General features: G+C 40.4%; 2 protein-coding genes across 2 annotated transcripts; both read right to left on the reverse strand.

The window, feature by feature from the left end:
- Positions 1-737: 737 nt before the first annotated feature.
- LOC108166422 (keratin, type II cytoskeletal 8-like) lies at positions 738-7,772 on the reverse strand. The gene is made up of 8 exons (XM_081608598.1): positions 7,320-7,772; positions 3,930-4,138; positions 3,782-3,842; positions 3,579-3,674; positions 2,583-2,747; positions 2,363-2,488; positions 1,987-2,251; positions 738-1,902 (listed from the first exon to the last, which is right to left on the reverse strand). The coding sequence occupies exons 1-8, from the start codon at positions 7,683-7,685 to the stop codon at positions 1,709-1,711; spliced, it is 1,482 nt and encodes a 493-aa protein (XP_081464724.1). The 5' UTR covers positions 7,686-7,772; the 3' UTR covers positions 738-1,708.
- Positions 7,773-11,796: 4,024 nt separating this feature from the next.
- LOC103466879 (keratin, type II cytoskeletal 8-like) lies at positions 11,797-16,884 on the reverse strand. Its single transcript, XM_008412770.3, has 8 exons — positions 16,331-16,884; positions 14,571-14,779; positions 13,978-14,038; positions 13,810-13,905; positions 13,353-13,517; positions 13,133-13,258; positions 12,772-13,036; positions 11,797-12,682 (listed from the first exon to the last, which is right to left on the reverse strand). Exons 1-8 carry the CDS (start codon positions 16,754-16,756, stop codon positions 12,423-12,425), a joined length of 1,608 nt encoding a protein of 535 aa, XP_008410992.2. The 5' UTR covers positions 16,757-16,884; the 3' UTR covers positions 11,797-12,422.
- Between the last annotated feature and the right edge of the window lie 2,632 nt (positions 16,885-19,516).

Consider the following 19,516-nt stretch of genomic DNA (forward strand, 5'->3'; position numbering starts at 1 on the left):
AGAGCTTTAGATGGTACAAGAAAAAGTATTTATATAACAAATCATGTTTAGTGGCTTATCTAATCAAAATCAGAACAAATAACAAATCACAACTTAAGAACCCAAAACAACCCAAGACTCTGACACATTCTCCTCATTTTTAGTTTGAATAGAGCCGTGTGTGTGTGTGTGTGTGTGTGTGTGTGTGTGCGTGTGTGCGTGTGTGTGTGCGTGTGTGTGTGTGTGCGTGCGTGTGTGTGTGTGTGTGTGTGTGTGGAGGGGGGGAGCGTGTGTGTGTGTGTGTGTGTGTGTGTGTGTGTGTGGCTGTGCGTGCGCGCGCGCGCGTGTGTGTGTGCATGTGCGTGTGTGTGTGTGTGGTCACTCTTCCTATAAGACAGGCTTTGTTTATTTAAGATTAATACATCCATTTTAACCTTAAAACCTGCTTAAACTGGATTTTATTCAGTTTCAGACTTATACAATATGAAATTTGTCAAAAAGTCATTTAAAGATAACTATGTAATCCCAATTAAGAAATAACTTTGTTCCTTTCCCTGGAGTCAGAGTTATAGCAGTTAATTTAAAAACATTACAATCCTCAGTTTTTCAGCCTGCGTCATGATGGTAAATCTCATTCAATCTGCAAATAGGTTCTCAGATTTCTTCAAACTGATTTGGACAAAAGAATATTTCTCCCATGCGTATTTCCTAAAATGAATATTTTTCCTCTTTAAATTGTCTTCTGAAATAAAAGCAAATTCATTTTTATTTATGTAATTAACATGCCTTTATTCAGTTTGTTGCAAAAACATCGTCTCAGGACAACATTATTACCACAGCAGCCTCTTAATTACAGTGGTCACAGTGGTTGAGCTTAGAGTATAAAACTACGAGAGAGGCAGAGAAGATCATGACAGAGGGGCACAGTTAAGGCCAAATATATTCATACCCGGGCAAATGTGTTTCTTCCTCACTGGAATATGGTAAATAATGTGAAGGGAGCTAAAGATTAGGGGAATGACCTGGAGACCTGGAATCATTACCAAAAACATCACTGGAAAAACACAAAACCTAGTATTTTTGGTGTAGTTTCTAGTGCAAATATCTTATCACATTTAAGACAAAACTAACTCATAATTAACTTTTCACCAAGATATAATAACTTTTTTAGTCAATCATTTTTTGGTGTTTGTAAAAAAATGTACTAGTTCCTTTGGCAGATTATTTCACCTGTAACAAGAACTTTTTTATAAGTCTGCCATAGAAGCTAGTATTTTTTCATTAATATTAAGAATTTATTTACTTAAAACAAGCTCCTATATCTTGCTGAAAAGTTACTTGTGAGTCAGTTTTGACTTATTCCAATTGTACTAAGATATTTGCATGAGAAACTGCACCGAAAAAACTTTTTGAAGATTTTGTGATTTTGCAACAAAATCATCAACCTGCTGGTGGAAACAAGCAGGCAGAAGCCAGAACATAAACGAAGGGTTTTATTGTTGCAATGGCAATAAGGATTTCCCATAATTGCAGAGGGAATAAATAATAATTGACAAGACATTCTTTTTAATTACTCTGACTTTGGAAAATTAGTTTTTCAAAACTTATTCTACTTTTTTGTTACTTTTGGAGTGATATCTGTCTCATTCCCTATCAGATAAAACCTAAAGTGAAATTTGCCAGCAGTGTGAACTATTTTGGCCGTAACTGCACCTCTAATCTAGGCAGCTCATTTCTCAATGATATTGGAGGACTCAGACACCAGTTTGCCATCATTGGTCTCAATGGTTTTGACGATGACGTTTTTCTTGGAGGTGGTGCTGTAGCCGGCAGCAGAGCTGCCGTAGCCTCCGCTGGAGTAGCTGCTGTATCCGCTGGAGTAGCTGCCACTCATGCTGTCCATGGGGCCGCTGCCGTAACTTGCTGTTGAGCATCAAGTCAGACATTAGCAAATGAGGCAGAATGTAAACTGTGTTGAGCCCTCCAGTCTGCTTCCAAACAACTTACTGCTCTGTTTGGAGATGCTGATGGCCTTGATGCCGCTTGCCAGTCTGTCCTCCTCTCCCTCCAGCAGCTTCCTGTAGGTGGCGATCTCGATGTCCAAAGCCAGCTTGACGTTCATCAGGTCCTGGTACTCTCTGATCTGGCGGGCCATGTCCTGCTTGGCTCTCTGCAGTGCCTGCTCCAGATCCTTGATGCGGGCCTTGGCATCCTTTACCGCCAGCTCGCCGCGGTCCTCAGCCTCGGCAATCTGTGCCTCCAGGTTGGTGCACTAATAAGCAATTAATTCAATAGTAAAGTTATCTCAACAGTTTGGGATGTGACGGTACAAATATTGAGATAGGAACTCCCTGTACAACATTGAAAAAATGCTTTTCTATACCTGTCCCTTGATGGCGTCAATTTCTGCTGTGAGTCTCTGGATCGTGCGGTTAACTTCGGCGATCTCTGTTTTGGTAGCTCGCAGGTCATCTCCATATCTGTTCGCGGATGTCTGCATCTCTTCATACTAAATGAGCATCAAAGAAAGGAGGTCTTAGAAACTGCCTCAGTTCTTGCTGAAACCAGGAAGTGTTAAATATCTGAAATTAGATCTTTAATACCTTGGTCTTGTACCACGTCTCTGCCTCAGCACGGGTGCGGTTGGCGATATCCTCGTACTGCGCCTTGACCTCAGCCACCACAGCATCCATATCCAGGTTGCGCCTGTTGTCCATCTCCACAATGACTGAGGTGTTCTTGATCTGGCTCTGGAGCTCACGCAGTTCCTGAGGAAATTTGACCAACAGGCAAGGTCTGTCTTCAGGTCTTGTGGTGTTGCAGGTGTCACATGTTTAGCTATGCCTTCACTTTAGTTTGCAATAATGGTAAATGGAATACATTATTTTGTAGATTAAAGATAGAACTATCAGAGTCAGTGGCATGGCTTTGGAATGTTAAACAAGCAAAAGACATTCAAGGCTGTCAGTCTTGTGTCTTGAAGATCTTGTGCAGCCTGGACTTCAAAGTAACTAGGTCATAGGTATGAGCAGTGATGGGCACTGCTAGCTAAAAAGTTAGCTGTGCTAAGCACAAATAATAAACATTAATTCCACTAACGGTAAAGCACAGCATCAAGGTGGTATTTAGCAAAAGTTAATGCCAATGCACTAAAATTACTAGCATCATTTCAAATTATCTCTGCCCTTGAAAGATTACAATTTGCAAGCACTAATTTAACATTATAATCTACATTCTATTGCCCATGTCTTCTCTGTTCCCTGTGTGCTGTTTGAAATAAAGCTACTGGGGGAAGAAAAAGAGAGAACATGAGGAGATGAAAGCTAAACCTGGCTAGTATCCACTCTTGGAACCGGTTTCCTTTAGAATCTATTAATTATGTGTAATTTAAACAACTTTGATCAAGGATGTCCATCTCTGCACAGACTTTTCAGAGATGGCACAAGACCCGGGTCAGCCAAAAACAAACTTCCTCCAACAAAGGAGAAACATGATACAAATATCAAATAAATGCATTGACAGAAATTACAGGCCAAAATGGGTGCTGAAGGGATTAAAGGTGAAAAAATGAACACAAACTGAAAAAATTGGAGCTGTACCTCCTCGTAGATCGACCTGAGGAAGTTGAGCTCATCCGTCAGACTGTCCAGCTTCGCCTCCAGCTCAACTTTATTCATGTAGTTCTCATCCACATCCTGGAAGACATGTGCTCTTTAGAAGGTGATATAAAAAATAAATTGGCTTACTTCTGCTTCTGATAAGAAGGTAAGGACCAAGTTAACTTTAAGTGTCCAGTCTCTACCTTCTTGATAAGGACAAAGTCGTTCTCACACTCCGTGCGCTTGTTGAGTTCATCTTCATACCTGAGAAGGGAAAAATGTTCAGAAGTGATTTTGAACATTCAGAAATGTTTTGTCTCAGACACCCTGATGGAAATAGCAGCTCTTCACTTTTTCTTGAAGTCCTCCACCAGGCCCTGCATGTTGTGCAGCTCGCCCTCCAGTTTGATCTTGTCGTTGCCGAGCCCGTCCAGCTGTTTGCGCAGGTTAGCGATGTAGGCCTCGAACATCGCGCTGGTGTTGGAGTGGATGGTGGTCTGTTCCTGGAGCAGGTTCCATTTGGTCTCCAGCATTTTGTTCTGCTGCTCCAGGAAACGAACCTAATTATTATAAAAACAAAAATCAAATGTTAGGTAACTTCATCAATTTCCTACAAGATTATGCAAATAAAGTTAACATAATTTTGTTTCTTTGTCTTGTATTTGATATTTTCTTATGGGATGAAAATCTAGCAAAACATTCTTTAAAAGTGATGTTTAAGGTGAAAAAGTCTTTCACTAGATCTAGACCAATTAACTCCTATGACAAAAAAGCAAAAACAGAAGGAATCTCTAAGATGGATAATATTTTTCACATTCTTGCTTATCTGTAGAATCAAATGACAAAGCTATTGTCTTGTCAGTGACATACTGTTGGAACATTATAGTAGCTTTCTTTAATCCCATGTTGGACCTCAGTATTTAGTTTGACCTGTAAAAAGCCCAATGGGCTCCAGAGTCTGTTTCTGTCAAAGAAAGCAGATGGGAGAGACTTCTGAGTGTTAATATTGGGAGATGAGTATGTGCAATAAAAATCAAATGATATGTGTCATTATGAAGTGCAGCATGTTATTGTTTAGGCACACCATCAGTAAATGGTTAATCTAAAATGTCTCTATTCGGTGTCTGTGACAAAAACTTCTGATTAGAATGTCTTTGGTTAAGAATGGAAAATGGAAAATGAGAGATTGGCTAATTGTCCTTTGATTGTATTTGAATTGTACCTGACAGATCAAATGCAAAAATAATAATATTATGTTTACTGTTCATTAAATGCATCAAAAGTGACAAATTTAACTTATCTGTCTGTAAACATATCATGTTCTTTTGCACCTACTGGAAGAATCAAATCAAATACGGGGATGTCCGCTTTGATGCTGAAACTATGATAATCTTTTAATCCATTTATTTACTACAAGACAGAAAAAAGTGCCACCTGATATAAAGCCATATCATTTAAAATGGGTGCAGCCTAATCTCCTTTTTTATAATAGGTAGTTAAAAAAGGCAGCGATGAAGGAAAAGAGACACTTAATCCTTCTCCTGCATAGCTTCCTGTTTTTCAACAGGGATCAACAAAAAAAAAAGGTGTGGCAAAGTTTAGTCTCCCGAGTGCAGAAAGGTAAATATGTAACTGCATATTATAGGTTATGATAAGAGAAGATCAGAAAGACAGCTGAGGCAACTGAAAGTTTACAGGCGATGTTTTTACTGCAGAACTAGTTTGCATACTTATGTAGTAAAAGAGCAATAGTGAGAGCACATACTAAGAGATACTGCAATTTGACATTCAACATTTAACGAGTTACTGTTGTGCTGAGTTGAACTTGAGAAAATGCAGACAATAAAGTGAATCAGACAGATAACACAATCTTTGGGTGAAATTTATGTCCCCTTATCTTTGTTTAATCGTTGTTCTGGGTGGAGGAGAGTTGATACCCTGCTACTAAGCAACCATGGACCAGGACATAAAACCAGTCGGCGTTCTTTAAATATTAACCCTGCACCACTGAATCTCAGAAGATTTTGTCCAATTAAATTAGATGAACAACTTGACACCCTTGAACCAAATGAGAACTAATTGAGTTGTGACTCAGTGGACCTCCTGGGTGGAAGTCAGCACCCACCTATCTCCAAATAAGGTCAAGTATTCATATCTTAAATTTTGTCAAAGGAGAACAGTATTTAGTTTGTAAAGCTAACTCATATAGATCCCACCGTAAGTTGCAGCTAATGCCTCTATCAGGATGATCTCTACATCAGGTTTGAAACTTGATGTAGAGTTTCTATGTTAGAAACTAAGATGTTCAAAACACTGCACATATTCCTTCTCTACATCACTGTGTAACCATATTGTCTATAGCTGTGTTTCTATTACAAACTTGCACAAAACTTTGTAAACATTCTGCAAATGTAAAAAAAAACAGAGTTTCGCAAAAAATCTATTAAAATCACATGAATAAGTTTGTTCATGTGTCATTAAAATCAAGCTTCGCCATCCTCCACCAACTACTTCCTGTCGTCTACTTCATGGTTTGTGCCATCGGTAACATCTAATTGTTGATCACTTGATTTGTACAATATGAAAAAATTGTTTTCACTGCAGTTTTGCAAAATGAACCAATTTCAATATGGCCAAAACATTTTATTGAACAACAAGATACACAAAGACAACTGAAGGCATACCAGCTTTCCAAGAACCTCACCTGATGAGACCTGATCATAATACACTAGGTTATTCAGTCGTTATCAAGACTGTAAAAAGCGTAGGTGAAGGTGTAGGTGTAGGTCTGCTAGATATTTGAGATAACGTCAATGAGAGGAAGGGTTTTACCATAGCAATCTGGGGCAATCTGTCTGGAAGGATTCAGATATGCAATCAACCATGAATAGATTGCTTTTTGGGCTTCTCCTTGAATGTGAAGTCACAGCTTAGTTCAGTCCCATCAAAGGAACATGATGGATTCAAGAGAGCTGACCATGAAAGGACCTCCAAATGGACAAAAGACTAAGAAGTAGATAAGTGGAAACACACTGTTGTGAAACACCAAGGCCCTGTTCTATACAGTTATTGTCTTAGACAAATGTCTAGAAACTTTACCAAACAAGCAGTTTATCAGAACCAGTTGAGGGCATGTTTGCAACTTTTCAATAAGACGTACAAAGCCAGAGATGTTGTAACAAACCAAACAAGGACTTTCTAAAACACAGGCATTTACACTCCCTTGGCTCTACTTTTCATTGTTGTTTGGTATTTGTAAGCTGGACCAGTACCGGAAGTCAGATCGGACATTTCTGAGCTATTACAGAATAGGGTGGAGCTGCATAATCACCTTCAAAGTTTTACTGTGGGAATGATAAGCACTGGGAGTGATTTTATGTGTGTGAGATAGTAGCCTAGCACTAATGCAGTCAAACATCCACTTTAGAGTTAGCGGAAAAGACTAGGGCTAAGGTGTGTCCCAAGATTAGGTTAAAGTTCAGGACAAATCGAGTTACCAAAATGAATGGAAGTTGATACAATGTCCGGTTAGAGATACAAACTCATGTTTGTGTGTTTGCAATAGGAGGAAGTGATGACCATTAATCAAAGAAGAACTTACACAATTGGAAATAAATCCAATGTGATGGATATGAGATTCTCAATCCGGTGTTGCATAACAACATCAAGGTTGTAAAACAGCCTTTACAGTCTGTTACTCAACCTTGGACTATACTGCAGCAATTCCTGACAATCTCTTACCTTGTCAATGAAGGAGGCAAAGCGGTTGTTGAGGCCCTTGATCTGGTCTTTCTCTTTGGTGCGGACATCTTGGATTGTGGGGTCAATCTCGAGATTCAGAGGGGCCAGAAGACTCTTGTTCACGCTGACGGCAGTGAGGGGGGCCGTGCCCCCTCCATAGCCCATACCAAAGCCTCCTGCACCGCCCATGCTGGAGCCAACACTGTACGCAGAGCTGCTGGTCATTCCTGCGCCTCCAAAGCCGCCTCCATAGGATTTGTAGGACCTACGGGAGCTGAAGCCTCCAGCAGGTCCAGCGTAGGAGCTGCTGCTGAAGTTTCCAGGAGAAGAGCTCTTGTAGGAGGTAGTTTTGACCCTGAAAGACATTATGCAGGCTAATTTTTTAAGAAAGGAAATGGAATTAGGATGTCAGGCAGGCAGACCAGTGAAGGGCAGAGACCAAAGTGGGACAGACAGAGGGAACTCTTCGGTGAAGTTTATAACCCTCCCTCTGCTCAGGGAGGGGACCTAACCATACCTTTGGACCTCTGGGTTTACTATTCAGTCATAATAATCACCTCCTCTTTTTATAGACTTCTCTGACTGATACAGAAATCTGTCTGAGGAATGTCGAACACTTTTTTTTTCTCTCTGTCTCTCTATTTGTATCCTCTCATTATAGGTTCAGATCAATCTTTTTTAATGATCACACATCTTACATGTATTACAATCAGTCCAAAAGTTATAATAATATGATTTTCAATTCAGCTGGTACCTATATGTCACCAAAACTGTAACAACACAAAAAAATAACTCAATTCTAGGTGTGTTGGAACATTGTTGTCCATTTTTGTGGTCCAGCTTTTAATATTCTTGTACCCACCAAAGTTAGGACTAATAACATTTTACATAATCTTTTCATAGAAAATGCTTTTGTTCAAAGCAAAAGTCCTTACACCCCAGGAATTATATCAGGAAATGAGATGGTTTAGTGTCTTGCCCAAATATATGCCTTGCTGGGCCGTTAGGATCTGATGTTCCATGAGGTGAACTCAGCTTCCACTGAGCAAATTTAAGAGTCACATTATTTTGGAATAATATCTGCCAGTGTGCTTTAGGTGTCACGTAGCTCCATAAATGAGTGTTTCTTTCAGGAAGCAGAGCTTTTTCTTCAAATTACCATTTTTAAAAACTTGCCAGGTATTTAAAGAGATGATACAGCAACCAAATTTATAGTTTCACTTCAAAAAGTGTTTTTCTGCCATTTAAAGAACATTAAAGATGCTCAATAAGGTTATAAACTATTGACCAAACATTTTTCTCGCATTATTTTTTGGTAGAAAGCAGACCTCATGTTTCCATGAAGTCCACCAGGTCCAGAGCCAATGTAGTAACCCCAGGATATCACACGACCGCCACCATATTTAACTGCAAGTATCACTCTCTTTGTCTTAATTGCCATGTAAGTTTTAGATCACTTGTAATGGAGCTCAAAACTTCCAAAGATGTCAGTTCAAAGAAAATTTTCCTGAAAGTCTCGAAGAGTATCAAGATGTTTTTGGTGAAATGTTAGTAGTGGGCGTTGGCCTCCATTTGTGGATAATGGTTCTCACTTTGGTTCACTGGAATCCCAATGCCTTAGAATGGGTCTGAAAGGTGCTGAGACAAATCTAAATTTCTTTTTAAGATCTATTTTAGAGATCTTTTGTTCTGCTTCAGGACAACTCAGCCATCAGGAACATCTTACACAGACATTTTCTATTTTGTTAGAACGTTAGGAATTTAGTAGTGAGAATGAGAGTTCACTTAAGTAAGGCCCAAGCTCACATAATCAGGAAGTAACATTGGACTTGACAAGGCACAATTCTCCCAATAGATGGCGCCATAGATCTCTGTGAACATAAAAGCAGACAGAACTGATTCTACCCTGTTACAGTCAGTGTTTTCATGTAGGACATAAAACATTATATTATACATGATGGCGTTTTGTCAGATGGAAGCAGACCCTCACAATTTGTGACAGGCAAATTAATACAGTGACTTGTTTTAATTATGGATGGTGTTGGGTAGTTACCTTTACCAGTAATTAATCAATGTACAGTATCTACTGCATTTACAATACTATAGTGTGACATATTTGCACAAATGGACCAAGACCCAAACTGTGTTTAATTTGTTACATAGACCAGCATAAAGTATGCACATAAATGTATCTAAAGCAACAGGCTTCAGATACAATGTCACATATAATTTTATTATAGGTCAAGCTATGTGTTAGTAGCAGTTTCAAGAACCACCAATTATCATTAAAGGTCACTGGACACAGGAGATGCCTTGTTATAATATAATTCAACATTAATTAATAAACCAGAGTGTAGGTTGTTACACTTAGTTTGCTTAATCTACAGCTGAAACCAGGGAAATAATACTTAGATGTCTTAGATGTCCCAAGCATGGGATCAGAACAAGATTTGCAAATCAAAACAAGATTTACAAACCAAATACATTATCAAATAATACACAAATGACTATCAAAGTGGGTAGCTTTGTCTCTGTAGCAACTGCATGAAGCACCATTCAATCAGTAATAAAGAATACAGGCCAATGTGGATAATGTGGCATTATTCAACTCATGTTATGTTGCTTCTAATCTATAAATTACAGCATTAAAAAAAAATCAAGATACCTGTGATAAAGCACACCATAAGAACAAAAAATGGTGTCGTATACTAGTTAATTAATATTATTTAAGCTAACCGTCTCTCAATTAAGTGTACATTTCAGGAAAAAATGTTTTCTTTACATTGAGAAAACCATCAATTGTTTTCTTTAAAGTGAAAACCGTCGACAGTTTTTAATGGTTACATGATACTGACAGCTAACCTGAACATTTTAGCTGATTTTAGCTTATACACTAGTGTTTAGATAATAAAGGGAGGAAGTCCATGTTAGTCAACATGTGATACCCCGCGTGCTACTGACTAAATTTTAGCTAACCTTAACATTGATGCTAATTTTCAACAGTGGATGGCCTGATTTAAGTTCGACCAATATTCACATTTTGACAGGCTGTTTTTAAATTTCTCCAGAAATGTTGTAGTTGTTTTTATTAATTTTCCAGATCCCACTGAGATTCTGATTCAGAATCAATCACTCTACGCCCACTTTTAACTAATAAGCAGGGGTGAAAGTTAGGGGGTACGGCAGGGTACTGCGTTTCGGTTCCATTACTAGCAGAGCAGGAGTTTAAAATTAACTAATCAACCACCACTGTGTTCAGGGAGCTTATTAATGATAGCAAAATAAATATCAAGTCTGCAAACCTGATATACTGTAGTAACGGACTGAATGTTATGTTTTTAACGTAATCTCAGGTCGGATTGTGGAGCGCAGGAGGTTGCCATGGCAACGGGTGTGCTTAAATGACAGAGAGAGACGGAGAGTAAAAAGGTGCGACTGGTTTAGAGTTGATCACCTGTTCAGGTTGTTTTACCTTTGCTGTGGCTCATCACAGCTGCTGCAGTTTCTGAATGTTCAATAAACTACAAACTTGGACTAATTACCTCGTTCTTTGTGAGAATACATCATTTACAACAAACATCAAACACGGTAAATATGTTTCATTAAGTATTTAACAAACAAATGACTTCTACCGCGATAATTGTGTGAAATTAAATTAATTGTCTGATATAAAAAATAGTTTGGTGCTGTCAGGCTCAGAGCCTGAGAGGCTTTTCCTTCATCAAACAATTTTGGTTTTTGCCTCTTATTTAGTGGAAATATTGATGTTGATGATACTTTCTCCAAAATAATAACCTTTTTCAACCTTTGTAGCTCCACTGTTGAAAATGAGATGCTAACATTCACAAATGACAGTGAAATAAAATCCAGTCCAACATCTGGTTTGAGGTGATTCCTCTGGAACCTGTTGGAGGAAAAATATCCCAACTTCAGAAGATGAGCTTTAACTTAACAGAGCTCTGTGGTTCCTCCTATCAGTATGAGAGTCAGGGTGAGGAGGCGCCATGTTAGGAAGAGAAGTGGAAGCTGCAGGATCTTCAGAACAAACAGGTTATGATGCTGGGCTACTGATTATCCCTCTGTCTGGACACAGGATCAATAGAACCAGTTCAAAAGCTATAATGAATGGTTATATGCCAGATATGGAAAACTGGGATGCATCCATGCCATGATGTTCAGAATTTAGGTCTCATGGCATCTCAAGGTGTCAACATTGCAGCCAGTGTGTTGAGGGAAATACAGCTCCATTCTGTAACAATGTGAGAACTATCAGCTTTTATCGCTTCGCAAAAATTTAATCAGCACAGAAACTCCAAAGCAATATATATATAATTTTTTTGTCTTTTTTTTGTCATAGTACCCCCAAGAATTTAAAACTACTTTCACCACTGCTAATAAGGCAAAACTAAATGCTTCAAGTACTTTTTATGATTAGTGTTTTAGTGAGTTGCTGTTAAAAATGAAAGTCAAACATCTGTCCATTTAGTAAACACATTTTTATTCAGGTTGGTAGCAAAAACAGCACCTCAGGACAACAGTGTGACATGGGCAGCTTCCTAAGGGGTTGAACAGTTTCAGTTACAGAACACGCACAGGGAAGACATGCACAACCTACTGTAGGAGGCAATTTTAAAACAAAAGTTGACCAATAACACTGAAACTCTGTTTCAGTACATTCACATTCCTTTAACAGGATCACTATCCATTAAATGCAACAAAATGGCCCTTCATGTATGGTTCGGCACTTGCATAGACTTCATGGGAGTGTGCTCTATTTTTATTTTATTTTTTCCTTTCTTCCCTACTTGCAATTTGCCCAAGTTGAAATTCACTGGTCGGTGCAAAACTACTTCTTTTAGTACAAACAGTCAGACATCAGACAAACTGAATGAGTTCGTTGGTCCCTTTCAGATCTTTGGTAGTGTTAGGATCATTTATTGCTTCATGTAACACATATTTGTGCTCTATTGGAGAGTGGCCAGAAAGCATTTTACTTCAGACTGTTTTATTACAATAGTGGAGGTGGGTGAGCGGTGAGTATAAAACTACCAGAGGCAGAGGAGATCATAGCAGGCAGGTAGCTGCACCTCTAATCTAGACAGCTCAATCCTCAATGACCTCAGAGGACTCAGACACCACCCTGCCGTCCTTGGTCTCAATCATCTTGATGACGACGTTTTTCTTGGTCTGGGTGGTGGTGCTGTAGCCGCCGGCGCTGGCGCTGCCACTGCCGCTGCTGAAGCCACCAAGGCCGCTGCCATAACCGCTGCCGTAACCGCTGCCATAACCGCTGCTGTATCCGCTGCTGTATCCGCTGGAGTAGCTGCTCTTCATACTGTCTGCAGGGAAACCGCTGTAGCTTGCTGTGTAGATCAAACGAGACAAATGTAAGACAATGTGCAAATTTAACAATCTGTGAAAAGGCTTCAAAGTCCATTTGAAGTTGACTTACTGCTCTGCTGGGAGATGTTGATGGCCTTGATGCCGTTTGCCAGTCTGTCCTCCTCTCCCTCCAGCAGCTTCCTGTAGGTGGCGATCTCGATGTCCAAAGCCAGCTTGACGTTCATCAGGTCCTGGTACTCTCTGATCTGGCGTGCCATGTCCTGCTTGGCTCTCTGCAGTGCCTCTTCCAGATCCTTGATGCGGGCCTTAGCATCCTTCACCGCCAGCTCGCCGCGCTCCTCAGCCTCTGCAATCTGGGCCTCCAAGTTGGCACGCTAATAAATGACAGAAATAAGTTAAACTGATTATGAAATAATGACATAGTGTGGCTTTCAGTCTTCTTCCATGATGGGTGAACCTATTTTCTGTACCTGTCCCTTGATGGCATCAATCTCTGATGTGAGTCTCTGAATCATGCGATTGAGATCTGCAATTTCAGTTTTGGTAGCTCGCAAGTCATCTCCATATCTGTTCGCGGATGTCTGCATCTCTTCATACTAAATGAGCATCAAAGAAAGGAGGTCTTAGAAACTGCCTCAGTTCTTGCTGAAACCAGGAAGTGTTAAATATCTGAAATTAGATCTTTAATACCTTGGTCTTGTACCACGTCTCTGCCTCAGCACGGGTACGGTTGGCGATATCCTCGTACTGCGCCCTGACCTCAGCCACAATGGCATCCATGTCTAGGTTACGGCTGTTGTCCATCTCCACAATGACTGAGGTGTCCTTGATCTGGCTCTGGAGCTCACGCAGTTCCTGAGGAAATTTAAACAAAAGTCAGGGAGAGAACAAAAGAGAAGAATTAGTCAACCCAAGTTCTTGAGGAAATCTATCCCACTACTATGTTTCCATAGATGGTGCAAGAGTCGGATCAAAATGCTTAACAGATGTTCAAAGAATATGCATCAAAGCAAATTTATGTTCCAAAATTAAACCGCAAACATTATAGGAATGCCATGACTGAAATAATAAATCAATAACTGACTAAGTTCAGAGACTTAAGAAGCTAAGAAACAATTAACACCAACAAGGACAGTCTGTGCCATACCTCCTCGTAGATCGACCTGAGGAAGTTGATCTCATCTGTCAAGCTCTCCAGCTTGGCCTCCAGCTCAACCTTATTCATGTAGGCCTCATCCACATCCTTAAAAAGACATGCTCGTTAGAATGGCACATCAAGATAGAGCAGTGGATACAGGAGTGGAACAATGTTTACCTTCTTGATGAGGACAAAGTCGTTCTCACACTCTGTGCGCTTGTTGATTTCATCTTCATACCTGAGAAGATAAAGGTAGAGTTTGTCACATGGGTTTGAATAAATACAAAATCTTATCACATGTTCTCTTCATTCCATTTAGTCTGATGCTACTCTAGGTGGCAGTAGTTGTCCATGAGTGCCTTGTGCACCTCCCTCAGACATCTGCCTCACAGAGTGTAAACTCATGGTGAAGTGAGGGAGTTGTTACTGATATTTTTCCCTTAGGAGCTTTTGAGTTCATATACTATTCTTTGGACAAGCAGCAAACGTAAGTTTCTAGTTGCCAGTTTCTGTTGTAGCCTTGTTAGAGTATTTAACTCTCTCTTTGTAGTACAAACTCTCTCTGACAGCCAACTCGGTTAAATGAGTTGTACCAAAAGTGTACTGGGCGTTTGTAGCATGCTTCCTTAGTGTTGTAATTCCCTGAAGTTTGTATGACGTAAGCTGATGGACAGATGTAGGGAGGAGTCCCTGTAATGCTGATATCTCACTAGAACCCAACAGATGGATCCTACAGAAAGCCAGTCTGTATTAACCTTGTCAACACTCACTTGTTCTTGAAGTCCTCCACCAGGCCCTGCATGTTGTGCAGATCGGCCTCCAGCTTCATCTTGTCGTTGCCCAGACTGTCCAGCTGTCTGCGGAGGTTGGCGATGTAGGCCTCAAACATTGCGTCAATGTTGGAGCGGGTGGTGGTCTGTCCCTGCAGCAGGTTCCATTTGGTCTCCAGCATTTTGTTCTGTTGTTCCAGGAAACGAACCTAAACATAGGCGGAAGGTGAATAATTAGCAGTGATCATTTTAGGATATCCATTCCATTCAAGAATAAAGACATAATGAATGGCTCACATGCCTGTTTCTTGGTGGTTAAGTGACTTCATAATCAGAAATTCGGACTATTGCAGAACTTTCTAGATATATGCATAACATAGCTTTAAGGTTCATGTCTGCACTGTGCTCTGCAGTCTCGGTTCCTCTCATTCATTTGTTTTCCAAGGCGAGTGGTGGCTGTTTTTTCCACACTGGTCAACAGGAAGGACTCCATGACATATGCACATCCTGACAGGATTTAGGTGGTCGGAAAAAAAAGGGCAGTGATGACGGAATTGAGCTAGTTAACCCTTCTCTTTCACGCCTTCCTGTTTTTCCACTAGGATAGACAAAAGACGAGTGGTCAAGTTGCTACTGCTACCCGATGAAAGGTAAATATTTAACTGTATATTACAGGCTTGATGAGGGAGGAATGTGAAGAAGAAAGTGATGAAAGGGTTGCCTAAAAATGTATGTGTGTGTGTTGGGGGAGGGGGGGTGTATTTGCTTTGTGGTGGTGAGCTTACATTTTTGTGACAACTAAAAGAGTGATAACAAAAGGAGATCAGACAACTCAGTGGACCTTGGACTCTGCTACTGCGGATCAAATGGCTTCAGACGGTCTTGAATTGACCATTGAGTAAATACACACAGCAAAGTGACTCAGAACGCCACAGATGGACAAAAGAAACTTTGGCTGAAGTTTATCTGTTCAGTTTTGACTCATGCAAAACATTCCTTATCTTCATTTAATCATTGCACCAGGAGGTGGAGAGTCGATACACGGCCAGTCAGCTGGCAGTGACCAGAACATGAAACCAGTTGGCCTTTTTAAATATTAACTCATTACTGAGACCTCAGGGGACTGATACTCTCCTGGGCATGCACACACAGGACACACACAGAGTTGATTTGAAAGATTAAAAGTAGCTCTATTCATCCAGTCATAGAACACACCTTCTTTAGGATGTTGCTGTCAAGGTAACAAAAGGCAGTATTTAATGACTCTGTGTGTGAGTGTGTGTGGTATGAGGCAATAGGATGGAGGACAGGGCAGCTTAAACGGCCACACCCGAACTGAGGGAGGGACCATTCCCAAGGTAACCCATATCACAAGCTCTTAGCTCTGCCCTGACACACCCTTAAGCTTTTTTCCCCTTTCTTTCTCCCTTCTCTTCATGTCTGTGTCTCATTTAAATTTGGCATTTTGACAGCCAGATCCAGAAGATAGAAAGCTGAACCCTGTGTAGCCTGTGTTTCATTTGTGGGAGGTGAGGAAAGCAAACAGAGGAGCATAAATCAACTTTCTGTATGCAAAACAAGGGAGGAAGTCGATGTTGCGTGGCATGTGCTGAACATATGGGTCTCTTTTCAAGGTTGTATAAGAATGTCACAACTACAAGCAACTTTTCCTCTGTTTAACTGAACTTGCAATGCTACCAAAACATTTTTCACCAGTTTGGAGAGAAAGTTTTTACACAAATAATGTCACAGGCTCTTACCTTGTCAATGAAGGAGGCAAAGCGATTGTTGAGGCTCTTGATCTGTTCTTTCTCTTGGGTACGGACGACTGAGATTGTGGGGTCAATCTCCAGGTTCAAAGGGGCCAGCAGGCTCTTGTTCACGGCGACGGCAGTGATGGGGGCCTGGGCAACCATGCCGCCTCCAAAGCCCATACCCAAGCCTCCAGCACCACCCATGCTGGAGCTGACGCTGTATGCAGAGCTGCTGGTGATGCCTGCTCCTCCATAGCCTGCTCCTCCGTAGCCTGCTCCCCCGAAGCCCCTGCTGCCCGAACCTCCATAGGAGCTTTTGACTGTGAAGGTCTTGCGGGAGGTGATGCCACCTGGTCCAGCATAAGAGCTGCTGCTGAAGCTCCTTGGGGCATTTGAGCTCCTGTAGGAAGTGGTTGAGTTCCTGTAAGACATTGTGAAGTAGTTTTCTCTTTTGACTGAAGTAAGTTTTGGATGGTCAGAGCGATCTGTGGTCTAATCAAGGCAGGCAGACAGGCAGGCCAGCAGAGGGGAGAGACCAAGGCGGATAGACAGAGGGGAATCTACCGAGGAGTTTTAAACCCTGCCTCTGCTGTGGGAGGGGACTTACACGAGTTGCAGATCTGGGTGAGAGGGAGGGCTGGGTTGTAACTCTACACCTCCCTGACACACTGCCCAGCCAGTCAAAACTATTACCCTCCTCTTCTACATGCTTCTCTAAGTTGATACAGAGATCTATTTGAAGAATTTCAAGAGATGATGCTTCTTTTCTCTCTCTTTCTTTGTGCATTCAAATGCAGAACATTGGGTGAGATCTAGAGATATGATCAAATTTGAAAAAGTTCAATTTTAGAGAGTATTTAAAAGGAGTGGTTCAAGATTCATCTTTGTTGTATATATGATTCATCTGAAAGCAAGATGTGTTGATGGAATAGGGTTAGGGCTAAGCATTGATTAATTATGCAACAACAAACAATGAATGTGAACAAAAACCCATGGTTGGGTTGTTAATCTGACTAAATTAGCTTTCCAGTATAGCCAGTTCTGTTTTACATGTTGAAACCAGAGCAGGTTAGACTGCCAGTAGATCCAATCTGCACCAGCAATCTATTAAATACTGGGTTTCAGCATCTGAATTTATCTTTATCAAATTAGAAGTCATATAAATAACAAAGCAAGCCTGCTGGCCTCAGAAGCTGAGAACAGCCTTTACTGCTGTAAATATGTTTGTGTGGTTTTGTCATGATGGTGAGATATATAATCTTGAGAAAGCCACATGAAAAATATTTATAGCTAGGTTTGACTGATCTTTGGGTTTGAACTGCTGTGTCCTCAAATGTCAACTAAAGTTGGTGATTCCAGTTGGTTGATCTAAACCAAAAAGCAGACAACTTAAAAAGTACATTAAGTGATTTGTCAAGATTTAGATTGCCTTAACGTTAGGTAGAGCTAGCCTAGATGCCAACACCAGCACCAGGATGTTTAGGGTTTATGCTAAGCTATGTTAACCAGGTTTCTCCAAACTGCAATAATCATTTAATAATTCACAGAATAAGCTGCTTTCCATTGGCAGATAGGAGCTAGCAAGTTTTTCTTAGATTCAACCTTCAATAATTTGAGAAATGAGTCCAAGTTGAACCATTTGAGAGGAAATAAACAGGGACTCCAAGATTTATTGATGAGAAGCAATGTTACAGCAAAGGCATGATTAATCAAGTACTGATGGGCTTTTTGTTGCTAGTTATAAAATATTAGATGAAAATGGTTATGGTTCCTGGTCTGCCTATGGCAAAGTTCCAGCTGAAAATCTTACAAGCACATTCCACAAGGTCATTATTCATTGACTTGAAGAATTTGATTCACATGTAGCTGTGAAGCAACAACCTTACTTTAAGGTGGAACAATATAAAAAAGTACTTCTTTAAGGATGTGATGAGATAATGTTAACCTTTAAGCTTTTCCAAAACACAAATGTGGCCAATAACAAGGCAGTTTTAAACTTGTATTGACATTTTTGATGCTTTGGGGTTTAAAAAAAACAGTTCCAGCCCTGTTTCTTATTGAAACTAAAAGCACATGGACTGGTTTTCATCTGAAAACCAGGTGAACAGCACTAACCAGCACGCTTTTGTTCCCAAGGGTTGTTCTAACATGACTGAGCCAGAGGAATGGTAAACCTAAGTGCCTGGATTTATATAACCCTTAATGAGAAGTCTTCTCGCATATCAGCCTAAATCACATTCATTTTCTCAGGAAGAAACTAAGATTCATTTTTGTGTTCCATGAACAGCTTTTGTTGATTCATACCCATTGTCATTCACAGCATATGTTGCAAATCCTCACTCTACTTCAAAAACAGAGCCACCATTGCCCCATCATCTCTGCTTTCATTGTAACTTCATACAGTTTCTCACCAAGTTAAAAAAAAGGCTGCATGACTCCAGTCCACCAATACCCGCCCTGCGTTCATCTCCTCCCTCGTCTTATTTCCTCCTCAGTCCCTCGCTACCATGAGTCATGAGTCTTGGCATTACCAATCCAACCCCCTCCACCATACCCTCTCCCCTACATTTTGTCTTGCCATCTTTTCTTCCCGCCATCTTTTCTTCCTGCCAATGCCTTCTGGCCTTATTGTCGCCATAGAAACTTGCCAAAATCAAACACATTATTGTCTTTCAAGGGGCAAACTTGGTGTGCCAGGTCAAACGTGGGCTACTAGCAACTGTCCCGTGTACCAATGAGTCTGAGTTTGATCTTCTGTCACATATAAAGGGTTTTTAAAGTAACAAAGTTGTGGCTAAAGACTTTTCTGTTCTATTTTGTGAAGTTCCCATGACAACAATGAAATTGTGATCATATAGCATCAGCTGGCTTTGAATCATGTTGTCTTGCTGGGTTGTGAAAAGCAGTTGCTCATTCAGTTTGTTCCCCAATGCTCTGAACTGAATTACTGTAATTTTCGCAATGCATTGTGAGCCATGTTTTTCGTGATCGCATGACTCCAGTTACTGCAAAAGTCGATCAGTCGTCCATTTTTTGTCATTGGATTAATAATAATTCTGCTTCTTTTCCTCAAGAGACATAGCTCAAAACCAACCTTTAATTTTTAAGTTTTTCTGCAAGAAATGTGAAACCCTTTGTGGAAAAAGACAAACTTCTCTCAAAGGAAACAGTTAATGCTTTAAACTCCTGATC

The sequence above is a fragment of the Poecilia reticulata genome, chromosome 7 (assembly GCF_904066995.2).
Source record: "Poecilia reticulata chromosome 7, P_reticulata-male-v2, whole genome shotgun sequence".
In the NCBI taxonomy this organism is placed as follows: Eukaryota; Metazoa; Chordata; class Actinopteri; order Cyprinodontiformes; family Poeciliidae; genus Poecilia; species Poecilia reticulata.